Below are 27,668 nucleotides of genomic sequence, written 5' to 3'. Positions count from 1 at the left end.
GGGAGGATCACCTGAGGTCAGGAGTTCAAGACCAACCTGGCCAACATGGCGAAAACCCTTCTCTACTAAAAATACAAAAGTTAGCCAGGTGTGGAGGCGCATGCCTTTAATCCTAGCTACTCAGGAAGCTGAGGCAGGAAAATCACTCGAACCTGGAAAGCGGAGGTTGCAGTAAGCCGAGACTGCGCCACTGCACTCCAGCCTAGGCAATAGAGTGAGACTCCATCTCAAAAAAAAAAAAAAGAAAAGAAAAGAAAAAAATGCCATGTAGGAAATGACATACAGATAAGCCTTGAAGGATGAAGAGAGAGCTAAAGGGGCATTCCAGATGAAGGATCTTCACAAATAAAGCTACAGTGTGGGGACTATCCGGGTGTAGTCTGGAGAGCAGGCAGAACAGGGAGTGGGGACCACTGGAAGGCTACTGGAGCCATCATGGTGAGAACCACTGGAAATGATGAGCCCTGGGCTCAGCACTTTACATCCTCATGCTAGACCTTGGAAGTAGGTTCTCTTACTACTACCACATTCTTTCAGATAAGGATATGGAGGTCCAAGGAGGTGACAAGGTAACAAGGCTGACTGGTGGTAGAAATAGCACTTAAGCCAGGTCCTTCTGATGCCTCCCCCTGACCTCCTTACCACTGGAATGCCAGGCAGTGGCATTACTGAGGCCTTCCATCTAAGGTACCACTGTCCCAGCACACTTGGCTTGGCATGTCACCTCAGACAAGTGGGCACCGAGAGGTCAATCTTTGCCTTAAGCATGGAAGCTAGCTTGATCCCACATTTTTGAGTTGAGCATCTACGAGACTATCAGGACCTCCTTCACCAGAATAGAGGGGATGCATGGGCAAGGAATATGAGGATTGCTGAGGATTTGTTATGCTCCGCAGTCTGCTGGTTTCTGTTTATTGTTCTACAGTTGTGTAGGTCGTAGTTACTAGTTCTCCTCGGGTCACACTGGTGTCATCGTGACCCTGGGGCAGATCCCTTTGCCAGAACTAGGGTGGTTGGCCTTTCTTGGGAGACTGGAGTTTAAACTGGTCGTGGTATCCCGAAGGTTAAGTACTGGTCGATGTTCACGGATTCCTCTCTCCATCGCCCCAGCTTTCTGAGCTGCTCTGTCATGAACTTTTTTTTCAGGTGTTCATAGTAGTGGCTGATCTTTTTCTTGGTCTTCTCTAAAGCGCTCACCTTACAAAAAAGAGAGGTGAGGTTAGGATCAAGATCCTAAAGAGGTGAGATTAGGATTACTTCACATCAGGGCAGGCATCTGTGCTAGTGATATGGGAGTGGGAAAAGTGTCAGCTGGACCCTATGTACATTCCATATACTTTGACTCACAGGGAGCCTATTTCTCTATTTGTAAAAAGCGTGCATTAAGCTAGATAACTCCAAGGCCTGGCACAGTGGCTCACGCCTGTAATCCCAACACTCTGGGAGGCCAAGGAGGGTGGATCACTTGAAGTCAGGAGTTTGAGAGCAGCCTGGCCAACATGGTGAAACCCTGTCTCCACTGAAAATACAAAGATTAGCCAAGCATGGTGGTAGGCACCTGTAATCCCAGCTACTCAGGAGGCTGAGGCAGGAGAGTTGCTTGAACCAGGAGGTGGAGGCTGCAGTAAGCCGAGACTGCACCAGAGCACTATAGCCTGGACAACAGAGTGAGACTCCGTCTCACACTGAATTCTACTTATTTCTTCTATTGTATAACTTCTGTCCTGTCCCCCAAAAGATGGTAAGGTGTGGGAAGCCAACATCCTATGTCTTATTCATTTACTCCAATGAGCTAGCTACAGGAGAGGATACTAAGAAAAACTGCCACAGGTCTTCACAGTAACTCCAATGTAGTCAGGAGGTAAGACACATGCTCAAATATTTCTTTTTTTTTTTTTTTTTTTTTTGAGATAGAGTCTTGCACTGTCACCCAGGCTGGAGTGCAGTGGCGCGATCTCGGCTCACTGCAAGCTCCGCCTCCCGGGTTCACCCCATTCTCCTGCCTCAGCCTCCCGAGTAGCTGGGACTACATGCGCCCGCCACCACACCCGGCTAATTTTTTGTATTTTTAGTAGAGACGGGGTTTCACCGTGTTAGCCAGGATGGTCTCGATCTCCTGACCTCGTGATCCGCCCGCTTCGGCCTCCCAAAGTGCTGAGATTACAGGCGTGAGCCACCATGCCCGGCCCACATGCCCAAATATTTCTAAGAGAGAAAGTGATCCACTTCCAAAAGAAGCACAGAGTTCAAGGAAGGGAGATATCACAACAAGTTTCACTTGGCTGGGTGCTGTGGCTCACGACTGTAATCCCAGCAGTTTGCGGGGCTGAGGCAGGTGGCTCACTTGAGGCCAGGAGTTTGAGATCAGCCTGGCCAGCATGGGGAAACCCCATCTCTACTCAAAATACAAAAAAAGCCTAGCTGGGTGTGGTGGCATACGCCTGTAATCCCAGCTACTCAGGGGGCTAAGGCACAAGAATCGCTTGAACCCAGGAGGCAGAGATTGCCTTGAGCCAAGATTGTGCCACTGCACTCCAGCCTGGGTGACAGAGCGAGACTCTGTCTCGGAAAAGAAAAGAAAAGCTACCCAGAGAAGTTAGCACATAAACTGAGGCTAGGTTTTGAAGGATGGGGAGGTTTGGGGCATGTAGAAACAATGTGGTGGGTGGTGATCCTGGGAATGTACGTTTTTAACAAGCCCTCCAGGGGATTCTGGTAAGCACTAACATTATCTGAAGACCTAGCACAAGGTTAAGCAAAGGACTTCTTCATAAAGGCCAGTCAATATTGACATGATTACTTGACATGAGGAATTAAAGAGGGAGGGTGGGTACTAAATGACATAGTTCAAGTCTGTGTTCTCCAAACCTGGCTGAACATCAGAAGTGTTTCAGTTGCTTGATACAAACGTAGGCCCCAAGGATTCTTGCTTAATAGGGTTTGGATGGGGGCCAGCAATCTCCACTTTTGTCATGCACCTGAGATTATTCTGATCCAGCCATTACCAAGTGGCTGCTATTACCACCATTTTCTTTTTTTCTTTTTCTTTTTTTTGAGACAGGGTCTCACTCTATTGCCCAGGCTAGAGAGAGTGCAGTGGCACAATCTTGGTTAACTGCAAACTCCACATCTTGGGTTCAAGCGATTCTTGTGCCTCAGCCTTCCAAGTATCTGAGATTACAGGCTCAAGCCACCACACCAGGTTAATTTTTGTATTTTTAGTAGAGACAGGGTTTCACCATGTTGGCCAGGCTGGTCTCAAACTCCTGACCTCAAGTGAGGCACCTGCCTCAGCCTCCCAAAGTGCTGGGCTTACAGGTGTGAGCCACTGCACCCAACCTTATTACCACCATTTTCTTTTCTTTTTCTTTCTTTTTTTTTTGAGAGGGAGTTTCACTCTTGTTGCCCAGGCTGGAGTGCAATTATGCGATCTTGGCTCATCACCACCTTAGCCTCTCGGGTTCAAGAAATTCTCCTGCCTCAGCCTCCCAAGTAGCTGGGATTACAAGCATGTGCCACCGCACCCGGCTAGTTTTCTATTTTTAGTAGAGAGGGGTTTCTCCATGTCGGTCAGGCTGGTCTCGAACTCCCAACCTCAGGTGATCTGCCCACTTCGGCCTTCCAAAGTGCATGAGCCACCGCCCTAGCTTACCACCATTTTCTAGTCCACCCCATGACAGTAGGCTTTTTGGCCTCTCTCAACTAGTGATTTTACCTTGAGCATGACTCTTACCAATCAGGGTTTCTCAACCTTGACACTACTGACATTTTGAGCTAGGCAGTGTGTGGTGGAGGGCTGTCTCATACACTGCGGGATATTCAGCAGCATCCCTGGCCTCTACCTACTAAATGATAGTAGCACCACTATCATCGTTAATATAAAAAATGTAATAATCAAAATGTCTCCAGACATTGCCAATATTCCCTGAGGGGCAAAACCTCTTGAGGACTGCAGCCATAGATGAAGGAATAGCAGCCACCATTCACTGTTCTCAGAGCATACTCAGGGGATGCCTAGGATGCTAGAACCTAGCTGTCCTCCTTGAAATCCATGGCTAGCCAAAGACACCTCTTCCCCTAATGTGATCACACTTTTAGAGAGACAGAAACACTGCCACATTGTCACAGAGGCCTTCAAATCCTCTGAGTTCCTACAAGCTGGCCTCTCCGCTAGTCACTAGGTCTATAAACTGGAGAAGCCAGTGTCTGTCCTTAGGGAGAATATCTTGCATGATGGTTAGTCAGACTGGGGTTTGCAACTCTGTAGTGACTCACTGTGTGATCTTAGTGAAGTTCCTCCATCTCTTTTGAGTCTCAGTTTTTGAACTATTAAATGGGGGTAATAATACATAATAGGTGTCAGGTTACCTAAAACATAGAAGTGCTCCATATAGCTTTAAAAGGAAGCTTCTGAGACCAGGTGCAGTGGCTCATGCCTGTAATCCCAGAACTCTGGGAGGCTGAGGCGGGCAGATGACCTAAGGTCAGGAGTTCGAGACCAGCCTGGCTAACATGGTGAAATCCTGTCTCTACTAAAAATACAAAAATTAGCCAGCTGTGCTGGCACATGCCTGTAGTCCCAGCTACTTGGGAGGCTTAGGCGGGACAATCGCTTGAACCTGGGAGGTGGAGGTTGCAGTGAGCTGAGATGGTGCCACCATGCTCCAGCCTGGGTGACAGAGGGAGACTCCATCTCAAGAAAAAAAAAAAAGGGCTGGGCGCGGTGGCTCATGCCTGTAATCTCAGCACTTTGGGGAGGCCGAGGCGGGTAGATCATGATGTCAGGAGTTCGAGATCAGCCTGGCCAACATGGTGAAACCCTGTCTCTACTAAAAATACAAAAATTAGCTAGGTGTGGTGGCTGCAATCCCAACTACTTGGGAGGCTGAGGCAGGAGAATCGCTTGAAACTGGAAGGTGGAGGTTGCAGTAGGCTGAGATGGAACCACTGCACTCCAGCCTGAGCAACAAGAGTGAAACTCTGTCTCAAAAACATAAATAAATAAAAATGAAAAAAAAAAAAAAAAAGGAAGCTTCTGGGCAGCTGAAAGTTGGCACAGCCCTCAGCTATACATAAAGCCAACCCAGGAGCTTCCAGTTAAGAGAATTGCAGAGTTCCTCGCCTCACCTAAGGTGTACAACATTCCCCACTCACTGAGTTGGCCCCCAGCTTATCATAGGCCTCTCAAAATACTCCACACCACCTGACCACAATGATTGCAACAGGGATGGGCCCATGAACCAAGTGGGGCCAACTGGATTCCTGCTCCAGGATTTGTCTAACTGGAACAGCAGTGAAAGCACTCCTTGTGGTCTACAGGCCAGGGTTTCCTGTGGCTTTTCTCCCCAGGTTCAGCCAGTCTGATAAGGATACCAGTGTTCAGAAAGCCACAAAGGGCTGGGCACGGTGGAGCATGCCTATAATGACAGCACTTTGGGAAGCAGAGATGGGCAGATCACTTGAGCCCAGGAATTTGAGGCCAGCCTGGGCAATATGGTGAAACCCCGTTTCTATTAAAAGTGCAAGCATTAGCTGGGCATGATGGCACGTGCCTGTAATCCTAGCAACCTGGGAGGCTGAGGTGGGAGGATTGCTTGAACCCAGGAGGTTGAGGCTACAGTGAGCTGTGATCGTGCCACTGCCCTCCAGCCTAAGCAAAAGAGTGAGACCCTGTCTCAAAAAAAAAAAAAAAAAAAAAAGAGAAAGAAAAAAAGTGATAGTACAGCCCCTGGCTACTTTCCCCAAAAACATTGGCAACTCTGCCCTATCCATCCTTGATTATGTAAACCCAACTTCTCTATTTTGCTTGAACTAGTTCAAGTTCAGTTTATATTACCTGCAACTGAGAGGATCTTAATAGATCCTATTTTACAAATGAGAAAGCAGAGTCTGGAGGAAGTGTGATTCACCCAGGGTCACACAAAGCTGTCTTGCCCATCTATTTCCACTTCACCACACCCATGGAAGTGTAGCAGAAAGAGAAATGCCCAGGTCCCTACTCTTCTTTTGGTGTTTGTGACCTTCAAGAGGATCTGGCACCATCTCTTAAGGATCTCTAATTGTTTTTAATGTTAGAATCCCACGGGCCCATCCAGATTTGACCCTGGAACACGGAGGGAAGCTCAAAAGAGTCAAGAAGCGGGCAGAGGCTGGGCGTGGTGGCTCACTCCTGTAATCCCAGCACTTTGGCAGTCTGAGGTGGGTGGATCACCTGAGGTCAGGAGTTCGAGACCAGCCTGGCCAACATGGTGAAACCCCCCCCCCCCACTACTAATAAAACAAAAATTAGCCGGGCGTAGTGGTGCATGCCTGTAATTCCAGCTACTTGGGAGGGTGAGGCAGGAGAATTGCTTAACCCGGGAGGTAGAGGTTGCAATGAGTTGAGATAGCACCACTGCACTCCAGCCTGGGTAACAAGAGTGAAACACTGTCTCAAAAAAGAAAAGAAGGTGGCAGCAGCTCAACCCTGGGCACCCTGCTCTGCTTGAAAGAATGAGTGTGTTCCTGGAGTCCATCTTGTTCACTTGTCTCTTCCTAGTGCCCAACACAGCACCTGTCCCAAGCAGGCCCTAAGGATAGGCTTAATGAATTCATCAGTCAGGGTCTATGGGAACAGTGGGGTGACAGCACTGAGGATTTCGGGTAAGCAGGTCAAACTCTACCTGTCCATAGCAAAAAGTGGGAGAAGAGCCTCAGTTCTCATCTGGAAAACGGGGATAATCCCCAAAGGAAAAAATTGACAAGATGGTGTTGAGGCCCATTCAAACTCTAGGACCCAAGACTTTGGTTTTCTGTTTTTTTGTTTGTTTGTTTGTTTTTTGAGATGGAGCCTTGCTCTGTTGCCACACACCTGGCTGCTTTTTGTATTTTTAGTAGAGACAGGAGTTCACCATGTTGGCCAGGCTGGTCTCGAACTCCTGACCTCAAGTGATCCTCCTGCCTCAGCCTCCCAAAGTGCTGGGATTAGAGGTATGAGCCACTGCGTGTGGCCTAGGACCCAAGACTTTGTATGGGAGAAAATCAGAATCCATTCATGGATTCCCTAAATAGAGAGATAATATGCTTTCAGAAAAAAAAGACCCAAGAGACATGGAGTCTTTCTCTCTGGCTCCCTTAGCCCAGGAACAGGTGTGACACCTTGCGCAGGTTAGTAACCCCGAGTATCAATTGCCTCCTCTGTAAAATGGGGCCTACCTTAGAGCACCTTGATGACTCCCTATCACCTCTATGATCCCCCAGCATATAGGGAGAATGAAATGAATATGGGTCAAGCCACTAACACCCTCTAATGCAAAAGCTTGTGGCTACTTTACCTCCATCTCATACATGCGTTGTGCGATGCGATTATCATGAATAATCACCCGAGATAAGTGGCTCTTGGGTAAAGTTTTTTTCATTGCTGCTTCACTGGAATTCATTAAGCTGGAGCAGGGAGGGAAAGGTGGCACAGGTTACAGACGGCTGGGGCCTGGGTCAGAGCACATTTGATGGGGTCCTGAGGGAGTGGCTGAGGCTTCTCCAGGTTTCTTAGGACAAGTGCAGCTCTGCCATAATTTTCAAAAGAACAGGGGAGTAACCACAGTTTCTTGTTGTGGAAAAGTTATGCTAAAGGAGTATTTCATGGATACCATGAAAAGCCATTCTGAGGATGTAAAATGGCCCAGTGCAGTCCACAAGAGAAGAATTATCAGGAACTCAGAACCATCCTCAGAAGCAGTCATCCTTTTTGTGTTTTTTGTTTTTTTGAGATGGAGTTTCACTCTGTCTCCCAGGCTGCAGTGTGGTGGAGCAATCTTGGCTTACTGCAAACTCCACCTCCAGTTCAAGCAATCCTCCTGCCTCGGCCTCCTGAGTAGCTGGGACTACAGGCACTCGCCACCATGCCTGGCTAATTTTTGTATTTTTAGTAGAGATGGGGTTTCACCATGTTGGACAGGCTGGGTTTGAGCTCCTGACCTCAAGAGATACACCCACCTCAGCCTCCCAAAGTGCTGGGATTACAGGCAAGTGCCACCACGACCACCCAGCCAAAAGCAGTCATCTTGATGATCCTTCTTAAGGATGAAATGGTGAGAGGAGTCTTAGAGGAGAGGAGTAAAGTTGTAGGGTAGGATTCAGAAGGATGAATCTGAGAGGTGTTTAGCTTGGGGGGCACTTGCTCTAGAGCATATGCCTCAAGGGGATCTGGGAGGTGGGGGTTTGGGGGAGTATAAAACAGAGCAGGGAGAAATGAAAATGAAAAGCTTGGACAGGTGTTACGCTGGTTAACAAGGAAATTCTGGAAGAAAGTTTGGGGAGTTTAGAAAAGTGAGGGAGGTATGGGATGACTCGGGGTTTTAGGAGACTCTGAAAGGTGAGAGGTGAAAGATGGGGTGGGGTGGGGTAGAATGGAGCCAAGTACTCCAGATGAAAATACAACAATTTGGTCAAAATGAGAAAATGGTGAAAAGTGGATACACTTCCAGGCACTGAGTTTTCACTTTTTGATAATTTGGTTACACCACGAAGTAGTCTTATGAACATATACCTTTAAATGGTTTTGTCCATTTAAAAATAATTGTTCAGGACCGGGCATGTTGGCTCATGCCTGTAGTCCCAGCACTTTGGGAGGCTGAAGCAGGCGAATCACTTGGAAGTGAAGAGTTCCAGAACAGCCTGGCAAACATGGTAAAACCCCGTCTCTGCTAAAAATACAAAAATTAGCTGGGCGTGGTGGTGAGCGCCTGCAATCCCAGCTACTTGGGAGGCTGGGGCAGGAGAATCACATGAACCCAGGAGGCGGAGGTTGCAGTGAACTATTGTACCATTGTGCTCCAGCCTGGGCGAAAGAGTGAGACTCCGTCTCAAAAAAAAAAAAAAAAAAAAACGTTCATATTTTCTTTCTAAAATGTGGAAACAAAATGTACAATATTGAATAAATTTTGGTATGTCATAAAATAAAATACATGTAATTGTATATGAAACATAGACACGGGTGGTGTATTAGATGGGAGAAGAAAGCAGGTTACTAGAAACTGAACTTTTTGTGATGTATTGTTTTTAAAGTATAAGTATGTTGTCATATATATATTATATATGAATGAAGCCTGAACAAAATGCACCAAAATGCTAACAGTGATTGTCCCTAACCAATCATGCTGCTAGTCTGTCTTATTTTTCTTATTTTATTTTATTTTTATTTCTTTGAGATGGGATCTCACTCTGTTGTCCAGGTTGGAGTGCAGTGGCGCAATCTCCACTCACTGCAACCTCTGCCTCCCAGGCTCGAGCAATCCTCCCACCTCAGGATCCCGAGTAACTGGGACCACAGGCCAGCCACCACGCTCGGCTAATTTTTTGCATTTTTGGTAGAGACAGGGTTTCACCATGTTGACCTGGCTGGTCTCGAACTCCTGAGCTCAGGCGATCCACCCTCCTCAGCCTCCCAAAGTGGTGGGATTACAGGCATGAGCCACTGCACCTGGCCTTATTTATCCATAAGTGTATGCTACTTTTATAATTAGGACAAAAAGGACAATTGTGGAAGGGTAAAACATTTTGAAGGACTAGCATTTTTTTCTAACTGATGCCAGGTGCAGTGGCTCACACCTGTAATCCCAGCACTTTGGGAGGCAGAGGCAGGCAGATCACCTGAGGTCAGGAGTTCCAGACCAGGCTGGCCAACATGGTGAAACCCCGTCTCTACTAATAATACAAAAATTAGCCGAATTATTAGTACAAAAATTGTACTAATAATACAAAAATTACATGGTGGCACACGCCTGTAATCCCAGCTACTCAGGAGGCTGAGGCAGGAGAATCGCAATTCATTTTCAGCCAATTTGGAACTGGAGTGTCGTGTATGTTTTTAGATTTACAAACTAATATGAACAATCCAATTTCCCAGTCTCCCATTTACATTTTCTGACCTCTATGCACATCCTAGGTATGAGGTGATGGAAAAGGCTGGTTTAGAGATCAAGACGCTCAAACATAAAAGTCCCCCAAATCCTGGAAAATCCCTAAAACATTTAAGGACACATAAAACTCTTCACCCACGCAGTGGATGCACCAAATTTACCAATACTAGAAGGGGAAGAGGGTGGCAACGACTGGAAATATTCCCTTTCAAGTAATAAAGGTCATTTTGAACCAAATTGCTTTCCATCTCAAGTTCTCCATGGACAGGAGCCTGAAGGATGCAGTGAGGGAGGTTTGTGGAATGGAAAGAAGCGCTGGTAATTGGGGTTTGTGAGGATCCGGGCCAGGCAGAGGGAACTGGGGTTTTTTCCAGGACCACCGGGGAACAGAGAGGCTGAGAAGGGGCATATGAGACAGATTCGAACTTGGGAGGACCTGGGCCTCGCCAGGTTCTAAGAGTCAGGGCTCACCCCCTAGGGCGCTGCGGCCACACGATGTCATGCCTGGGGGACTGACGGGTGGGACCGATTCTGAGAAAATGTCGACTGGAGATGGGGATTCCAGGTTCTCCCGGGATTCCGGGGCGAGGGAGTTCGGGCTCCAGGGGATCCGAAGAGCTAGACTGGGAAGGAGCTGGGGCATGGGGCTACGAGAAATCGACTATGATGGGGTGTGAAAAAGGGCCGGGGTCGGGCTGAGGAGAGCGCGAGTCTCAGAGTTAGGGTTCCCTCGCGGGTCCGAGGGTCTGACGAACGCTCTGGGCAGGCGGGCCACACCTGAACAGCACCGGCTGCTGCGCGGACCTCGGCCGCGGGAAGCAGATCTGCGGCTGACCCCCTACGCCGATTTCTGGGCGGCGGCCGAGTCTATCGCGCTGGTAGTTCGAACCCGAGGTGGCGCCGGAACTGGTGGTCGCCTGGGCGGCGGTCCCGTAGATCGTGGAGGATCCCAGGTCACAGGTGACCAAGGGCCTAGTCGGCTGTGTCATTGCGGCTTCCCTGTTGAAGAAAGAGTTGGAAACTGGAGGCTGGTTGCCAGCCCAACTAGGTGGGCGCGTGCTGACGCGGAGTGAGTCCCTGGGCGGAGCCCTGAACCGAGCGCGGCGCGTTGCCTGGGAGACACATATTGGCTGTGGGGAGGGGGATGGGGGCTGTTGGACATGCGCGCAGAGCCCGGAGGCCACGGACGCGGTAATATTGTCCCTCGGCGTCCGCCATGGTGAGACCCGGCGCGTTGCTGTGAACACGGACAGGTCTGGAAGAAGTGGGGTGAGGTGAGCTGAGCAGACACTTTCCGCTGCGACGCGGCGACGGCAGTGACCCCGGCTTGCTGGAGGGGCGGGTAACGGGTTGAGCCAGGGTGGGGCTGCTCAGGGGCGTGGAGCTGAGGCCTGGATTTCTCTGAAGACCCGGCACAGGCGATTCCTTTCTGCGACGAGACAATTGCTATGGAAACCAAAGTGCTAGGCTAGCGGGGATTGAGGCTCCAGGATCAAGACTGGTCTCTTTCCGGAAGACCCTTGCCCGAGGCTTCGCGGGGCGGCTGCTTCCTGAACGAATCCGCCACTCTCCTGTGGGGTCTTGACACCGAGGAGGCGAAGAAGCCTATTCCAATGCCAGCTCCCCCGGGAAACCTACCTGGCCCACCCTTATAAGTGGTGCCTCGCTCTCGTTAACTCTTAGACTTTGTTCCACGTTTATAACCTAGTATTTCGGTAACGCCCCGCGGTGTTTGTTCACTTTTCCCACACATAATGGACCACAAAGACTTGCTTCCGGACTTTGCTTTATGACTCTGAACAAGCCATTTTTCCCACTGGGTCTCACTTTCCTCTTGTGTAAAATGGAAATATTAACTCTAGATGCCGGTCTGGTTAGGTTTGAAGATCGAACCAGATGAGGGAAGCCAAAGACTTCATAGGCTGTAAAGTGGTGAAACTGAACTGCTACTGAGTTGCTATTTTTTTCTCCCCTCCCTCTCCCTCAAGCTAAAAGTTCTTCAGATCTCTTGTGATTTCTTCAGGCGGTCTTGGGACTCCCTAGCCTCTGACCTGGAATAGATCTCTCTTTACACTTCATTTCCACAGAGCCCTTCATTTTAACTTCCCTATCCAAAGCAAGAAAAATAGTTAATCATTTTTAGAGGGCTTACTCTGTGCCAAGCCGTGATAAAACTCTTTACCTGGATTATCTCATTAAATTTCACAACATCCTTTTAAGGTAGCCACTGTTATCCTCTTTTTAAGCTCTGTCTGCCTGTAATTGCCTATTTAATGTCTGTTTCCCCCACTAGACTTTGAGCTCTGAGAAAAGGGGCCGTGACTGTCTTGTACATTTCAGTATCTCCAACACCTAATATAGTGCCTGATAAATATTTCTTAACTAGCATGAAAATGACTGACCCTCCTCCCATCACTACCCTTACCCTCAAGAGCATTGTCTCTCCTGCAGACTTTTAGTTGCTGTGATGAACAGCACATTCCTTTATTCCCATGACTCACTGGTTTGAGGGGCCATCAGTTCACTTCTCTCTGGATTATCTGATGATGAGGATCCAGAACATCCCTTAGCATTTAGGCTTCCACCTGGGTTCAGAAGGCTTTTTCCTTGCCCTTCATATCGTCTCTAGAACAAGGCAGCCCTAGCTGCCCTTCCTGGGGTGAGCCTGATGCATTTGAGTCTAGGGCATTGGCAGGTAGGATTTACCTATACAACCTTTGGCTATTCTCTTCAGTAGCCTTGGAACCACCCCCATCCCCACTCAGCCTGTTCCTGGAATTCTAGAGAAAAATGGCTAGGCCGGGTGCCATGGCTCATGCCTGTAATCCCTGCACTTTGTGAGGCTAAGGTGGGCGGATCACTTGAGGTCAGGAGTTTTCGAGACCAACCTGGTCAGCATAATGAAACCCTGTTTATACTAAAAATAAAAAAATTAGTCAGGCGTGGTAGCGCCCACCTGTAATGCCAGCCACTAGGGAGGCTGAGGCACGAGAATCAGTCTAACCCGGGAGGCAGAGGTTGCAGTGAGCCAAGATCGTGCCACTGCACTTCCAGCCTGGGCGACAGGAAATACTTTGTCTCAGATAAATAAATAAATAAATAAATAAATAAATAAATAAAATTGATGGGCACGGTGACTCACACCTGTAACCCCAACTCTTTGGGAGGTCGGGGAGAGCAGATCACTAGAGGTCAGGAGTTTAAGACCAGCCTGGCCAAAACAGTGAAACCCCATCTCTACAAAAATTAGCCGAGTGTGGTGGTGCCTGCCTACAATCCCAGCTACTCAGGAGGCAGAGGCAGGAGAATCGCTTGAATCCAGGAGGCAGAGGTTGCAGTGAGCCGAGATAGTGCCACTGCACTCTAGCCAGGACTACAGAGCAAGACTCTGTCTCAAAAAATAAATTAATTAATTAATAAAAATAAATCAATTAAATGACTTTGCCTCCCTCCCCAATCCCAGCACCCAGGCATTGTGCCTTGCAGCAGATCCTAGCTGAGCATTTAAGCACAAGCCTCTGCTGACCCCTTTTGGTCTCTGTGGGATCTGCCCTAGTCTAGCAGCCAGAGCCCCAGGTGCACATTTGGCACCTTTTGGCCTCGTGACCTCACCTGTCAAAATGCTTTCCCACCACTTATCTCATGGGGTCCTCTCTACAATCCTGGGAAGTGAGGAGAGCCGGGATTCCCATTCTCACTTTACAAATGAGCAGCAGGATCCTGGGATCCAGTACCAAATCTACCACTAATTCCTTACCTGACCTTGGCAAGTCACCTTCCTACTCCCAGGCTCAGTCACCTATCGATGAAATAGGAGAGGCGATCTTCACAAGAGAGCTATATGGTCTCTTCCACCTTCCCAACCTCTCAGAGTGGAGAGGTGACTTGCCCAAGATCAGAGTGAACCAGAGCTGAAGCACTCCCAGTCTGCAGGTCCCCATCACTGATCAGGAAAAACCAGAAGTGTCACAGCAAAGAAGAAAATCCGTTCTTCCACCTTTATGTTGTGATTGTGTGTTCAAGGGCCACATAGATAGGTGAGTGGATGGATGGATGGATGGATGGATGAGTGGTTGGATGGATGAGTGGAGGGATGGATGAGTGGATGGTTGGATGGATGAGTGGATGGATGGATGAAGTGGTGAGTGAATGGATGAATGGATGGATGGATGAGACAGATATGTCAGAACTTTGGGATCACTCTTAGCAGCAACTTCAGCAGCTACCTACCCCCCCGCTCCCTGACAAGTTACCCCTCTGATTCCAGCTGGCTAACCCTTTGGCAGGATCCTCTGGACCCATCAAATTCTGAATCTTCACATTCTGAAATCACTGCCCCTGCCTGACAGCCTGGAGCTAGGACCTGCAGTGTGGGGAAGAAGTCTTCATCCCAGGCTTCCTTCTTGACACATTGTCAACCACTGTGCTCAACAGCTACAGCTGTAGGAGAAGAGTCAGTGGCCAGGGACCATAAATGAAGGCTCCAACCATGGGCATCCCTCACAGAGCAATTCCTTTGGCCAATAATGGCTGAAATAAACTCTGTGCTCATAATGAAGCTGAGAATCACTGGGGAGGCAGCCTGGCATGGGAAGAGCACGCCCTGTGCATCGTATGGCCTGGTTCACATCTGACATTAAGTTCCTCCAGCTCTCTGTGCCTTGGTTTTCTTGCCTGTAAGATAGGCGTGATGCCTGACAGGTGTTGTTGTGGGGAATGAATGAGGTAAGATATAAAATGCCTTGCAGGTCCTAGGTGCTCAGTAAACAGAAGTTCCCTTCTTTTTGTTCCAGGTCATGGAGAAATGCTGTAGAGGGAAGGAACAGTGTACTGTGCATCCAGCAAGGTTTGTATGTGTGTACGTATGTAAGTATGTATGTATGTATTTATTCCGAGATGGAGTCTCGCTCTATCGCCCAGACTGGAGGGCAGTGGCATGATATCAGGTCACTGCAGCCTCTGTGACCTGGGTTCAAGTGGTTCCTCTGCCTCAGCCTCCCGAGTAAAGTTGCTGGGATTACAGGGGCCTGCCACCACACCCGGCTAATTTTTGTATTTTTAGAAGAGACAGGGTTTCACCATGTTGGCCAGGCTGTTCTCAAATTCCTGACCTCAGGTGATTCCGCCCACCTTGGCCTCCCAAAATGCTGGGATTACAGGCATGAACCACTGTACCCAGCCTCAAGGTTTTTAAACTGGTTTTTCCAAGGTTTTCTAAAGCAGTGAAATGCATTTGGTGGGGGAATGAAGGGAGGGGAAATGAAATGTATTTTCAACAACAAATGAAGTTGTGTTCAAACATACTTAATCTCTTTAAGAGATAGTACTTTTCATCTGTCCACTGCCATCATCATAGAACTTCGGGCACAAGGAATACTCCACAGAGATTTTCCAGTGACAAGCTGAGCTCATCTCTTTATTTCATAGGAGTCTGGGGCAGCAGTCAGGACTCCTATGTCCCATCCCTCCACTTCTTGGGTGAGCCTCTCCCTCATCCACATCTCCCTAACCCAGCCTAACTCTCCCTAATGGCCTGTCCATCTCAGAGTGGGTGACAAGTTCTTCAGATACCTGGTGGAAGAGACACCTGGGTTGGAGTCCAGCTTTGATGTTAAAGAGCTGACCTTGGCCAGGCATGGTGGCTCACGCCTGTAATCCCAGCACTTTGGGAGGCCAAGGCAGGTGGATTACCTGAGGTCAGAAGTTGGAGACCAGCCTGGCCAACATGATGAAACCCCGTCTCCACTGAAAACACAAAGATTAGCCGGGTGTGGTGGTGCATGCCTGTAATCCCAACTATTTATGAGGCTGAGGGAGGAGAATTGCTTGAACCCAGGAGGTGGAGGTTGCAGTTAGCTGAGATTGTGCCACTGCACTCCAGCCTGGGCGCCAGACCCAGACTTCATCTCAAAACAAAACAAAACCAAAAACCTCATCCATAAAATGGGGCTAATAAAATTACCTATTCTGCTGTTGGGAGGATTCAATGAGATCATGTTTGAAAAGAGCTGGGCCTTATACCTGGCACATGAGGGCTCAATAAATGTTAATATGCTAATGATTTTGATGACCTGAATGGGATCCCAGGTGAGATTTCCTTTGAACTGAGGTAGGGGTGTGTGTGTGTGTGTGTGTGTGTGTGTCTACTGGACTAAAGAATCTTTCAGCTGGGCATAGTGGCTCACACCAATCCCAGCACTTTGGGAGGCTGAGATGGGAGGATCTCTTGAGCCCAGGAGTTTGAGAATAGCTTGGGCAACATAGCGAGACCCTGTCTCTACAAAAATACAAAAATTAGCCAGGCATGGTGGCATGTGCCTGTGGTCCCAGCTACTCTGGAGGCTGAGGTGGAGGTGGGAGGATCGCTTGTGCCCAGGAAGTCAAGACTACAGCGAACCATGATTGTTCCACTGTGCTCCAGCCTGAGTGATAGAGTGAGACCCTGTCTCAAAACAAACAAACAAACAAACAAACGAACAAACAAAAACCTTTGGCCAATCTCCTTAGCTTCAAGATTCCATTTCTCCCACAATATCTTCCCATCCAATACCTCTCCATTCTTCACTCACTAATTTTTCTTTCTTTTAATCTTCTTCTCTCCCAATAACTAAGTGGCTTTCAAGAATTTCATTGCTTTGAAATTTGAGCCGAGATCCCACCACTGCACTCCAGCCTGTGTGACAGAGTGAGACTCCATCTAAGAAAAAAAAAAAGGGAATATCCTGCAAGATGGTCAGTCAGACCAGGGTTTGCAACTTTGCAGTGACTCACTGTGTGATCTTAGTGAAGTTCCTCCATCTCTTTGAGTCTCAGTTTCCTGAACTATTAAATGGGGGTAATAATGCATAATAGATGTCAAGTACCTAAAACACCTAAGGGCTCCATATAGTTTTATTTTTATTTATTATAAATTAATTATAAATTATAATTATTTATATTATAGATAAATTTGTAAATAAATTATAAATTATAATTATATTTATTTAAATATTTATATATTTATTTAAAATAAATATATATTTTTAATATAAATAATATATATTTATTTAATATAAATAATATATATTTAAAATAAATATATACTTAATTTTATTTTGTTTTACTTTTTTTAAATTATACTTTAAGTTTTAGGGTGCATGTGCACAACGTGCAGGTTTGTTACATATGTATACATGTGCCATGTTGGTGTGATGCACCCATTAACTAGTCATTTAACATTAGGTATATCTCCTAAAGCTATCCCTCCCCGCTCCCCAAACCCCACAACAGGTCCCCGTGTGTGATGTTCCCCTTCCTGTGTCCATGTGTTCTCATTGTTCAATTCCCACCTATGAGTGAGAACATGCGGTGTTTGGTTTTTTGTCCTTGCGATAGTTTACTGAGAATGATGGTTTCCAGCTTCATCCATGTCCCTACAAAGGACATGAACTCATCATTTTTTATGACTGCATAGTATTCCATGGTGTACATGTGCCACATTTTCTTAATCCAGTCTATCATTGATGGACATTTGGGTTGGTTCCAAGTCTTTGCTTTTGTGAATAGTGCTGCAATAAACATATGTGTGCATGTGTCTTTATAGCAGCATGATTTATAATCCTTTGAGTATATACCCAGTAATGGGATGGCTGGGTCAAATGGTATTTCTAGTTCTAGGTCCCTGAAGAATCACCAGACTGACTTCCACAATGGTTGAACTAGTTTACAGTCCCACCAACAGTGTAAAAGCATTCCTATTTCTCCACATCCTCTCCAGCACCTGTTGTTTCCTGACTTTTCAATGATGGCCATTCTAACTGGTGTTAGATGGTATCTCATTGTGGTTTTGATTTGCATTTCTCTGATGGCCAGTGATGGTGAGAATTTTTTCATGTATCTTTTGGCTGCATAAATGTCTTCTTTTGAGAAGTGTCTGTTCATATCCTTCACCCACTTGTTGATGGGGTTGTTTTTTTCTTGTAAATTTGTTTGAGTTCATTGTAGATTCTGGATATTAGCCCTTTGTCAGATGAGTAGATTGCAAAAATTTTCTCCCATTCTGTAGGTTGCCTGTTCACTCTGATGGTAGTTTCTTTTGCTGCGCAGAAGCTCTTTAGTTTAATTAGATCCCATTTGTCAATTTTGGCTTTTGTTGCCATTGCTTTTGGTGTTTTAGACATGAAGTCCTTGCCCATGCCTATGTCCTGAATGGTATTGCCTAGGTTTTCTTCTAGGGTTTTTATGGTTTTCAGTCTAATATTTAAGTCTTTAATCCATCTTGAATTAATTTTTCTGTAAGGTGTAAGGAAGGGATCTAGTTTCAGCTTTCTACATATGGCTAGCCAGTTTTCCCAGCACCATTTATTAAATAGGGAATCCTTTCCCCATTTCTTGTTTTTGTCAGGTTAGTCAAAGATCAGATAGTTGTAGATATGCGGCATTATTTCTGAGGGCTCTGTTCTGTTCTATTGGTCTATATCTCTGTTTTGGTACCAGTACCATGCTGTTTTGGTTACTGTAGCCTTGTAGTATAGTTTGAAGTCAGGTAGCGTGATGTCTCCAGCTTTGTTCTTTTGGCTTAGGATTGACTTGGCAATGCAGGCTCTTTTTTGGTTCCATATGAACTTTAAAGTAGTTTTTTCCAATTCTGTGAAGAAAGTCATTGGTAGCTTGATGGGGATGGCATTGAATCTATAAATTACCTTGGGCAGTATGGCCATTTTCATGATATTGATTCTTCCTACCCATGAGCATGGAATGTTCTTCCATTTGTTTGTATCCTCTTTTATTTCATTGAGCAGTGGTTTGTAGTTCTCCTTGAAGAGGTCCTTCACGTCCCTTGTAAGTTGGATTCCTAGGTATTTTATTCTCTTTGAAGCAATTGTGAATGGGAGTTCATTCATGATTTGGCTCTCTGTTTGTCTGTTATTGGTGTATAAGCATGCTTGTGATTTTTGCACATTGATTTTGTATCCTGAGACTTTACTGAAGTTGCTTATTAACTTAAGGAAATTTTGGGCTGAGACGATGGGGTTTTCTAAATATACAATCACGTCATCTGCAAACAGACAATTTGACTTCCTCTTTTCCTAATTGAATACCCTTTATTTCTTTCTCCTGCCTGATTTCCCTGGCCAGAACTTCCAACACTATGTTGAATAGGAGTGGTGAGAGAGGGCATCCCTGTCTTGTGCCAGTTTTCAAAGGGAATGCTTCCAGTTTTTGCCCATTCAGTATGATATTGGCTGTAGGTTTGTCATAAATAGCTCTTACTATTTTGAGGTACATCCCATCAATACCAAATTTATTGAGAGTTTTTAGCATGAAGCGTTGTTGAATTTTGTCAAAGGCCTTTTCTGCATCTATTGAGACAGTCATGTGGCTTTTGTCTTTGGTTCTGTTTATATGCTGGATTATGTTTATTGATTTGCATATGTTGAACCAGCCTTGCATCCCAGGGATGAAGCCCACCTGATCGTGGTGGATAAGCTTTTTGATGTGCTGCTGGATTCATTTTGCCAGTATTTTATTGAGGATATTTGCACTGATGTTCATCATGGATATTGGTCTAAAATTCTCTTTTTTTGTTGTGTCTCTGCCAGGCTTTGGTATCAGGATGATGCTGGCCTCATAAAATGAGTTAGGGAGGATTTCCTCTTTTTCTATTGATTGGAATAGTTTCAGAAGGAATGGTACCAGCTCCTCCTTGTACCTCTGGTAGAATTCGGCTGTGAATCCGTCTGGTCCTACTTGGTTGGTAAGCTATTAATTATTGCCTCAATTTCAGAGCCTGTTATTGGTCTATTCAGGGATTCAACTTATTCCTAAACATATTCCAATGGCAATTGATTGAAAAAGTTATTATCGGTAGAAAGGAATGTCTGGGTTATGATAAAGGGTTTTGAAGACCTAGGTTTTATCATGCAGACAAAGCCTCCAGCAGGCATTAGAGAGAAGACTGTCAATGTTTCTTATCAGATATAAGGTTTGTGTTGGTTAATGCTAGAGGAGTATAATGAGGCATGTCCAACCCCTACTTCCTTTCATGGCCTGAACCAGTCTTTCAGGTTAAATTTTAGAGTTCCCTGACTGAGGAGAAAGTCCAATCAGATTTTTGTGGGGGAGGCTTTTGAATTTTATTTTTGGTTTACACATCAAAGAAAAAACCTCCGGGGAAATTATAAAATATTTTCTACTGAATGACTATAAAATCAGAGCATATCAAAATTAATGCAGGTAAAGCAATATTTAGAGAGAAATTTATAGCTTTAAAAATTAGAAAGGAAGACTTTAATAACCTAGAAAAATTAATTAAGCTTCCACCTTAAGAAACTACAAAAAGAAAAGCCAAATTAGAATGAAGGACTAAAGACCACAGCGGAAATCAATAAAAAGAAAACAGCAAAACAGTAGAGAAAATTAGTGAAACTTACAGTTGATTCCTTGAAAAGATCTACAAAATTGATAACTTTTTAGTCAAATGACCAAGAAAAAAAAAGAGAAGACAGAAATTACCAAAATTGGGATTAAAAGAGGAAGCATTCTGAACCCTATGGAAATTAAAAGGCTTATAAAGGAATATTTTGAACAACATTATGCCAACAATTTGTCAACTTAGATGAAATGGGCAGATTCATTAACAGAAATGATCAAAGTAGACTCAAAAAGAAATTATAAAATTTGCATAGATGTAGATCAGTGAAATCTGAAATAAAGCATTTAATTAAAGTATTTAATTAAATTATTTTAGAATCTTCTTCAAAGGAAAGTCCAGGCCTGCATAGTTTTACTGGGAACTCTATTAACATTTAAATAATTAATAATACCAATCCGTTGGAAATTTTTTCAAGAATAGAAGAAAAGGGGACACTTCACAGCTAATTTTACCCTGATACTAAAAGCCACAGACAAAGATATCACAAGAAAATTATAGAACAACATTCCTCATGAATGTAAATGCTAAAATTGTTTAAATAACAACAAATTAGATCCAGTAATGTACAAAAAGTATTTTACACTATTACCAAGTGTGGTCGATTTATTACAGGAACGTTCTTTAGCTTAACATCTGAATATCAATTCATGTAATACATATATTAATAGAATAAATCAGTGGTCAGCAAACTATAGCCCCTGGGCCAAATCTGGCATGACATTTGTTTTTGCAAATAAAGTTTACTGAAACAAAGCCAAGCCCATTCATTTGCATATTGTCTATGATTGCTTTCTGCTGCAAAAGCAGAGTTGATTGGTTGCAAAAGAGCTCATATGCCTCACAAAACCAAAAATATTTACTATATAGCCTTTTCTGGAAAATTTTGCTGACCCTTAAAGGAAATAGCCATATAATCATCTCAATAGACACAGACAAAGCATTTGATAAAACTGAACTACTATTCATGGTAGAATTCTCAATAAACTAGGAATAGAAGGAAACTTTCTTACTTTGATAAAAGGCAGCTACGTAAACCTATGACTAACAACATGCTTAAAGGTGAATGACTGAATGCTTTCTTCCTAAGACTGGGTACAAGGCAAAAGGATGTACACTCTCACCACTTCTATTTAACCTTGGACTAAAAGTTCCAGCCAGTGCAATAAGGTGAGAAAATAAAAATACAAAAATCAACATACAACCAACTGCAAAGGAAATTTTAAAAAATTACATTCACAACAACATAAAAAGAATAAAGTATTCAGAAATCAAGTTAATGAAGGAAGTACAGGACAGTACACTGAAAATTATAAAACATTGTCAAAGGAAATTAAGACCTAAATAAATGGAGATATGTCCCATGTTTGCAAATAGGAAAATACAGTATCATCAAGGTGTCAGTTTTCCCAAAATTAATCCATAGATTCAATACAATTTCTATCTAAATACCATTAAGGTTTGCTTTAAAAGAAATTGATATGATGAACCTAAAATTTTTCTTTTAAATCCAAAGGACCAAGAAAAGCCAATAAGATTTTATGAAAGAACAAAGTTCAAGGACTTACATGATTTCAAAATTTCAAAATTTACCATAAAGCTAGAGTAATCAAGACTGTCGTACTGGCATAAAAATATGTATATAGCTTGGCATGGTGACTCATGCCTGTAATCCAGCCTGGGTAACACAGTAAGAACCCCATTTGTAACAAAAGAAAAAAAGAAGAGATACTGTAAACCAAAAATAAAATTCTAAATGCCGCAACCAATGGAGTGGACCCCTCCTTTTGGCCAAGGGCATTTTATTTTATTTATTTTATTTTATTTTATTTTATTTTATTTTATTTTATTATTTTTTTTTTGAGACAGGGTCTCACTGTGTCGCCCAGGCTGGAGTGCACTGGTGCAGTCTCAGCTCACTGCAACCTCTGCTTCCTGAACTCAAGCAATTCTCCAGCCTCAGCCTCCCAAGTAGTTAGGACTACAAGCACAGGCCATCACGCCTGGCTAATTTTTGTATTCTTTGTAGAGATGAGATTTTGCCACATTGCCCAGGTTGGTCTAAAATTCTTGGACTCAAGCAATACTTTTGCCTCAGCCTTCCAAAGTGCTGGGAATGCAGGCATGAACAACTGCTCCAGGCTAAGGCATTTTAAAGTAAACCTAAAACACTAGCTCAGGCTACAATGGGAATGGGTGGTCAGACATGCCTCATTAAACATTCCTCCCTTTGGAATTCAGGCACAGCTGACCAGCATTAACATAGAAACAGCGACCTTCAGACTGACAGAATAGACTTTTTAGGTCTGATATTCTCTCAAGCCTACTATCTGGAGGCTTTATCTGCATAATAAGAACCTTGGTATCCACAACCCCGTATCTTAACGCAGACACTCCCTTCTGTTGATTCTAGGTCTTTAGATAAATCTTTCAACCAATTGCCATTCAGAAAATCTTTGAATCCACCTGTGATCTGGAAGCCCTGATTTGAGCTGTCACCCCTCTCTGGACTGAAGCTATGTACATCTTACAGTATTGAATGATGTCCTATGTCTCCCTAAAATGTATAAAAGCAAGCTGTAGCCCGACCACCTTGGTGACATGTTGTCAGGACTTCTTGAGGCTGTGTCAGGGGCATGTCCTTAACCTTGGCAAAATAAACTTCTAAATTGATTGAGGCTTGCCTCAGATACTTTTGGTTTACAGTACATAGATGGAAGGAATGGAAGGAACAGAACAGAGAGTTCAGAAATACACCCATGCATCTATTGTCAATTACATTTTGATAATTGAAATCAGAATATGAACTGAAACCTTGCACAAAATTAACACCAACTTTCTTATTGGACCCAACCACTTACCCAAAGTTAGCCTTTGGGTTGGTGGTTTCCACAGTATAGTGGGACATTCCATGGTCACCAGAAAGATGTTACAGGATCCTAGCACTTACTGGGAATATCTGCACTATAGGCTCATCTGGGTCACCAGAAAGATGTTATAGGAAAGGGGTCCAGGTCCAGAACCCAAGAGAAGGTTCTTGGATCTCACACAAGAAAGAATTCAGGGTGAGTCCATAGAGTAAAGTGAAAGCAAGTTTAAGAAAGTAAAGGAATAAAAGAATGGCTACTCCATAGACAGAGTGCTGGTTGCCCATTTTTATGGTTAGTACTTGATGATACACTAAACAAGGGGTGAATTATTCATGCATCCCTTTTTAGACCATATAGGGTAATGTCCTGATATTGCCATGGCATCTGTAAGCTATCATGGCACTGGTGGGATCATTGCAGTGAGGATGATAAGAAGCGACTCTTGTTGCCATCTAGGTTTTCGTGGGTTTTAGCCAGCTTCTTTACTGCAACCTGTTTTATCTGCAAGCTGTTTATGACTGGTATTTTATGCCAGCCTCCTATCTCATCCTGTGACTTAGAATGCCTTAACTGTCTGGGAATGCAGCCTAGTAGGTTTCAGCCTCATTTTACACAGCTTCTATTCAAAATGGAGTTGCTCTGGTTCACATGCCTGACATTACCCCCTCCCTTTTATAATCCTAAGGGTTTGTATAATTTTAATCCTAAGGGTTGTAGAGGGTTGAAATTCCATCTTCTGCAACTTCTTCATGCTGAATAGGAGCAATGATAATCCTGCTTAACTATGAGAGTCTCTTGTATTCAGGGTAGAGAGGAGCTCAGTCAGAAAGCATCAGTATGGTGAGGGCAATTCATAACTGCGAGTTTTGACAAAAGGTGATATCTGGAAGATTCATAAGTGTTTAACTTAAGAAAACGAGTAAGTTTATCCTTATTCCTAAAACAAAGAGTACAACAGCAATATATTCCACAACAGTAAAGCAAAAGAAATAAAATTATTCCAAGTAAACTAAATTAGAGGGCTTTCCATGAACTGGGCAGCTGTTGGAACCAAGCTGACATGGGGTTGTTATCTGAGTCCAATATGTGCTCAGAATTAGAATACCGATTTAGATTTTTACATTACCCATCCCTCTTGTTTCCTCTGAGCAGCAGTCAGATGTCACTAGTTGGTTCACAGGAATAAGCAGGGTTAGCCTAAATTGCAGAAACAAACTTAAAAACCACTAATGAGATTAGAATTTAATAATAAGTGTACCACAGTTTCTGAAACATAGTTTCTCTCTCCAGTTTCCCATTTTTACTAAAGACAAATTATGGTAAGACTGATTTGCTTTATTATACTTGGCCTGATTATTTGTATAAAGTGCAATGAGAATAATTATTTTTTACATAATCTCTTTTTAAATTGGCTTTGATGCAACTTTATTCCATAGAAGGAATCTCAGATAAGACTTTTTTAGAGCTGAGCCCTGCCATAGGTTTGTACCCTCAAATAACTATGAGGTGAGTAAATTCCCCTCCTCTTGGGGTCCCAAGATAACCTGGGGATCCTGGACCTGTTAGAAAGTGACATTCTTTACTTACCACAGGTCAGAAACCCTGTACAGGGGCTGTTGTAGACAAGGTCTGAGGCCAATTCCCCAAGGGGCTTTTATTGGCTTTACAAGTCAAGTTGGATTCCTTAAAGGAAAACACACCATTCCAGTCAAAGCATTGGTAAAATAACCAGGGTTTCCAATTGTGTCCTGTTGCAAAAGAAAACAGGTTCTTATTGCACTTATGCAAATAACTATATATAATGTAAGAATACTCACAAATAGTTTCCTAATTCTGTAGAAATTAGGTAGAGAGAACCAAATATGCTTCAAATGTTATTCACAGCAATAGACTTTACTCAATTGCTACAAGCTGCGAATAGCTCAAAAGATAAGTTTCCTTGACTGAAAAACAAAACGAAGGATCAGCAGCATGTTAAGCAAAGTTAAAATGATTACTTTATGGGCGAAGGATATGAACAGACACTTCTCAAAAGAAGGCAGTCATGCAGCCAAAAGACACATGAAAAAATGCTCATCATTACTGGCCATCAGAGAAATGCAAATCAAAACCACAATGAGATACCATCTCACACCAGTTAGAATGGCCATCATTAAAAAGTCAGGAAACAACAGGTGCTGGAGAGGATGTGGAGAAATAGGAACACTTTTACACTGTTAGTGGGACTGTAAACTAGTTCAACCATTGTGGAAGTCAGTGTGGTGATTCCTCAGGGATCTAGAACTAGAAATACCATTTGACTCAGCAATCCCATTACTGGGTATATACCCAAAGGATTATAAATCATGCTGCTATAAAGACACATGCACATGTATGTCTATTGCGGCACTATTCACAATAGCAAAGACTTGGAACCAAGCCAAATGTCCAACAATGATAGACTAGATTAAGAAAATGTGGCACATATACACCATGGAATACTATGCAGTCATAAAAAATGATGAGTCCATGTCCTCTGTAGGAACATGGATGAAGCTGGAAACCATCATTCTCAGCAAACTATCACAAGGACAAAAAACCAAACACCACATGTTCTCACTCATGGGTGGGAACTGAACCATAAGAACACATGGACACAGGAAGGGGAACATCACACACTGGGGCTTGTTGTGGGGTTGAGGGAGTGGGGAGGGATAGCATTAGGAGATATACCTAATGTTAAATGACGAGTTAATGGGTGCAGCATGCTAACATGGCACATGTACACATATGTAACTAAACTGCACGTTGTGCACATGTACCCTAAAACTTAAAGTATAATAAAAAAAAAGATTACTTTAGTCTTCTATTAGTTCAGTCAATGCAGTTAACTTTTGTTCTGCTTGATATTCCTGAACATTTCAGCTCTCTATGAGTATTCTGAAAGTGTTTTCCTTTATTTTAATATCACAATTTCCAAAGCTATCAGAAACCTGCATTTAAGAACACCTGTTAGAGTTCTACAGTTGATTATAAACCAACTTTTGAAGAGGATTAAAAGAAGACAACAATTGTGTGTGGATGACAAAAAGTCTTAGGACAGCCACTATTAAAGTCACAGTTGATAAGGAAATTTGCTTCCTTCTGTGGTATACAATGATTTTATATAACAATTATAATTATTCACAATATACACTAAGTCATATCAGAATTATAAGACTTTTAAAAATAATTTTCAATATATACCAATCATACATTTATACAATTACAGCCCCCAAAAATCCAAACACCATTTTACATTTGATAATGCTTCCTGTATGATTTTTGTACCAAATAAGCCAAATGTGACTGTTGCATTAGTGCATTATTGATGACAAACCCAATTCTTTATAAAACCTTATAGACAAATGTATTCAATCTTAATCAGTTTGACTGTAAGGTAAGATTTTCATAAACCTTTTATAACCCTTTATATATTTTTGTTAAAGAGCAAATCATAGCAGGTTTTTGCTCTAAAAAAACTTGTGCTTTTATTCCAATGTTTAATTTATAGAAAAACTGAATACCCCTTTAACTTTAACCAATATATTAACACACAGAATGTCTTACAATTAATTTTTCACAAACTTTCCAATACTTGCTTAAACCTTCAGCTTCATTCTATCTAACTTAAAACAATAATTTAACCATTTAATCTAAGGAAGAAAATGTACATTCTCATGACTTCTAATAATCTTTTACCAAAACCACATTTCACTTTCCTTACACACCTTATGTGTAGAACTATTCTTCAGTAGTCTCAATTACATGTTACAATGTTAACTTTCAGCGATTTTTACTTTTGGTGAAAACCCTGGTTGGTAAGCATTTTAATTATGTACTAGGTGTGGAGCCTAGGACACAGAAGTGCCTTCAAGGTCTGACTTTTTCTAGCATTGCTTGGGGTATGGCTAACATCACATGTCCCCAGGCCTTATCTAGACTCTAATATGGTCAAAGTAGGTAAATTAAACAATTTTCAAAAGTGAAAGCAGCAGCTTATGACCTTAAAGCATTTAGCAAACCTAATATCTGACCTGCATAATTTAGACCAAATGTTTACATTTTAAGATATTTTTATTTTACCAATAATATTTAAAACTGTCTTCATTTCCCAAAGATTACTTAAGTCATGTGAACTATATAAAAGGCATTATACGTTTAATTTTTCTCACAAAAATATGACTTAAGCACTTATTATTTTTAACCAATTAATCAAAGCTCTGTTATATACAAATACCACACACATGACACATATAAATACACAGACAGAAGATAAAGGACTCATCTCCTAAGATAGGAATTGAGCCCTGAACCCGGGCCACCACTGTGAAAGAGAAAGCACAGCCACATGGTTACAAGGTCAAGCTCCCAAGGACATACAAGACAAGAGAGAAACCTCATCCAGTTTTTTTCAGGGACCTGCAGCAAAGTTTGTAAGATCAGTTTGCTGGGCCATCTTGAACAGCA

At 43.4% G+C, this 27,668-nt stretch overlaps 1 protein-coding gene across 2 annotated transcripts; it reads right to left on the bottom strand.

The window, feature by feature from the left end:
* Positions 1 to 879: 879 nt before the first annotated feature.
* CUNH5orf52 (chromosome unknown C5orf52 homolog) lies at positions 880 to 27,668 on the bottom strand. Of its 2 annotated transcripts, none has more exons than XM_058440084.1 (4): positions 27,582 to 27,668; positions 10,677 to 10,898; positions 7,314 to 7,422; positions 880 to 1,197 (listed from the first exon to the last, which is right to left on the bottom strand). In XM_058440084.1, the coding sequence occupies exons 2-4, from the start codon at positions 10,886 to 10,888 to the stop codon at positions 1,039 to 1,041; spliced, it is 480 nt and encodes a 159-aa protein (XP_058296067.1). In that variant the 5' UTR covers positions 10,889 to 10,898; positions 27,582 to 27,668; the 3' UTR covers positions 880 to 1,038. The 2 variants fall into 2 exon arrangements, with proteins under 2 accessions (XP_058296067.1, XP_032014389.1); XM_032158498.2 differs by lacking the exon at positions 27,582 to 27,668 and adding an exon at positions 11,088 to 11,409.

Source organism: Hylobates moloch, unplaced genomic scaffold (assembly GCF_009828535.3).
Source record: "Hylobates moloch isolate HMO894 unplaced genomic scaffold, HMol_V3 SCAFFOLD_6, whole genome shotgun sequence".
Classification (NCBI taxonomy): Eukaryota; Metazoa; Chordata; class Mammalia; order Primates; family Hylobatidae; genus Hylobates; species Hylobates moloch.
This window is presented reverse-complemented; position numbering and strand designations above follow the sequence as displayed.

What these genes read in the sequence shown, in the direction of transcription:
- CUNH5orf52 (XM_058440084.1), bottom strand. Translation starts at nt 10,888, where the DNA reads ATGACACAGCCGACTAGGCCCTTGGTCACCTGTGACCTGGGATCCTCC. An exon ending in CAGCAGCCGGTGCTGTTCAG is followed by an intron (nt 7,423 to 10,676) that starts GTGTGGCCCGCC and finishes TCCCTGCTCCAG; the next exon opens with CTTAATGAATTCCAGTGAAG. An exon ending in AACGCATGTATGAGATGGAG is followed by an intron (nt 1,198 to 7,313) that starts GTAAAGTAGCCA and finishes CTTTTTTGTAAG; the next exon opens with GTGAGCGCTTTAGAGAAGAC.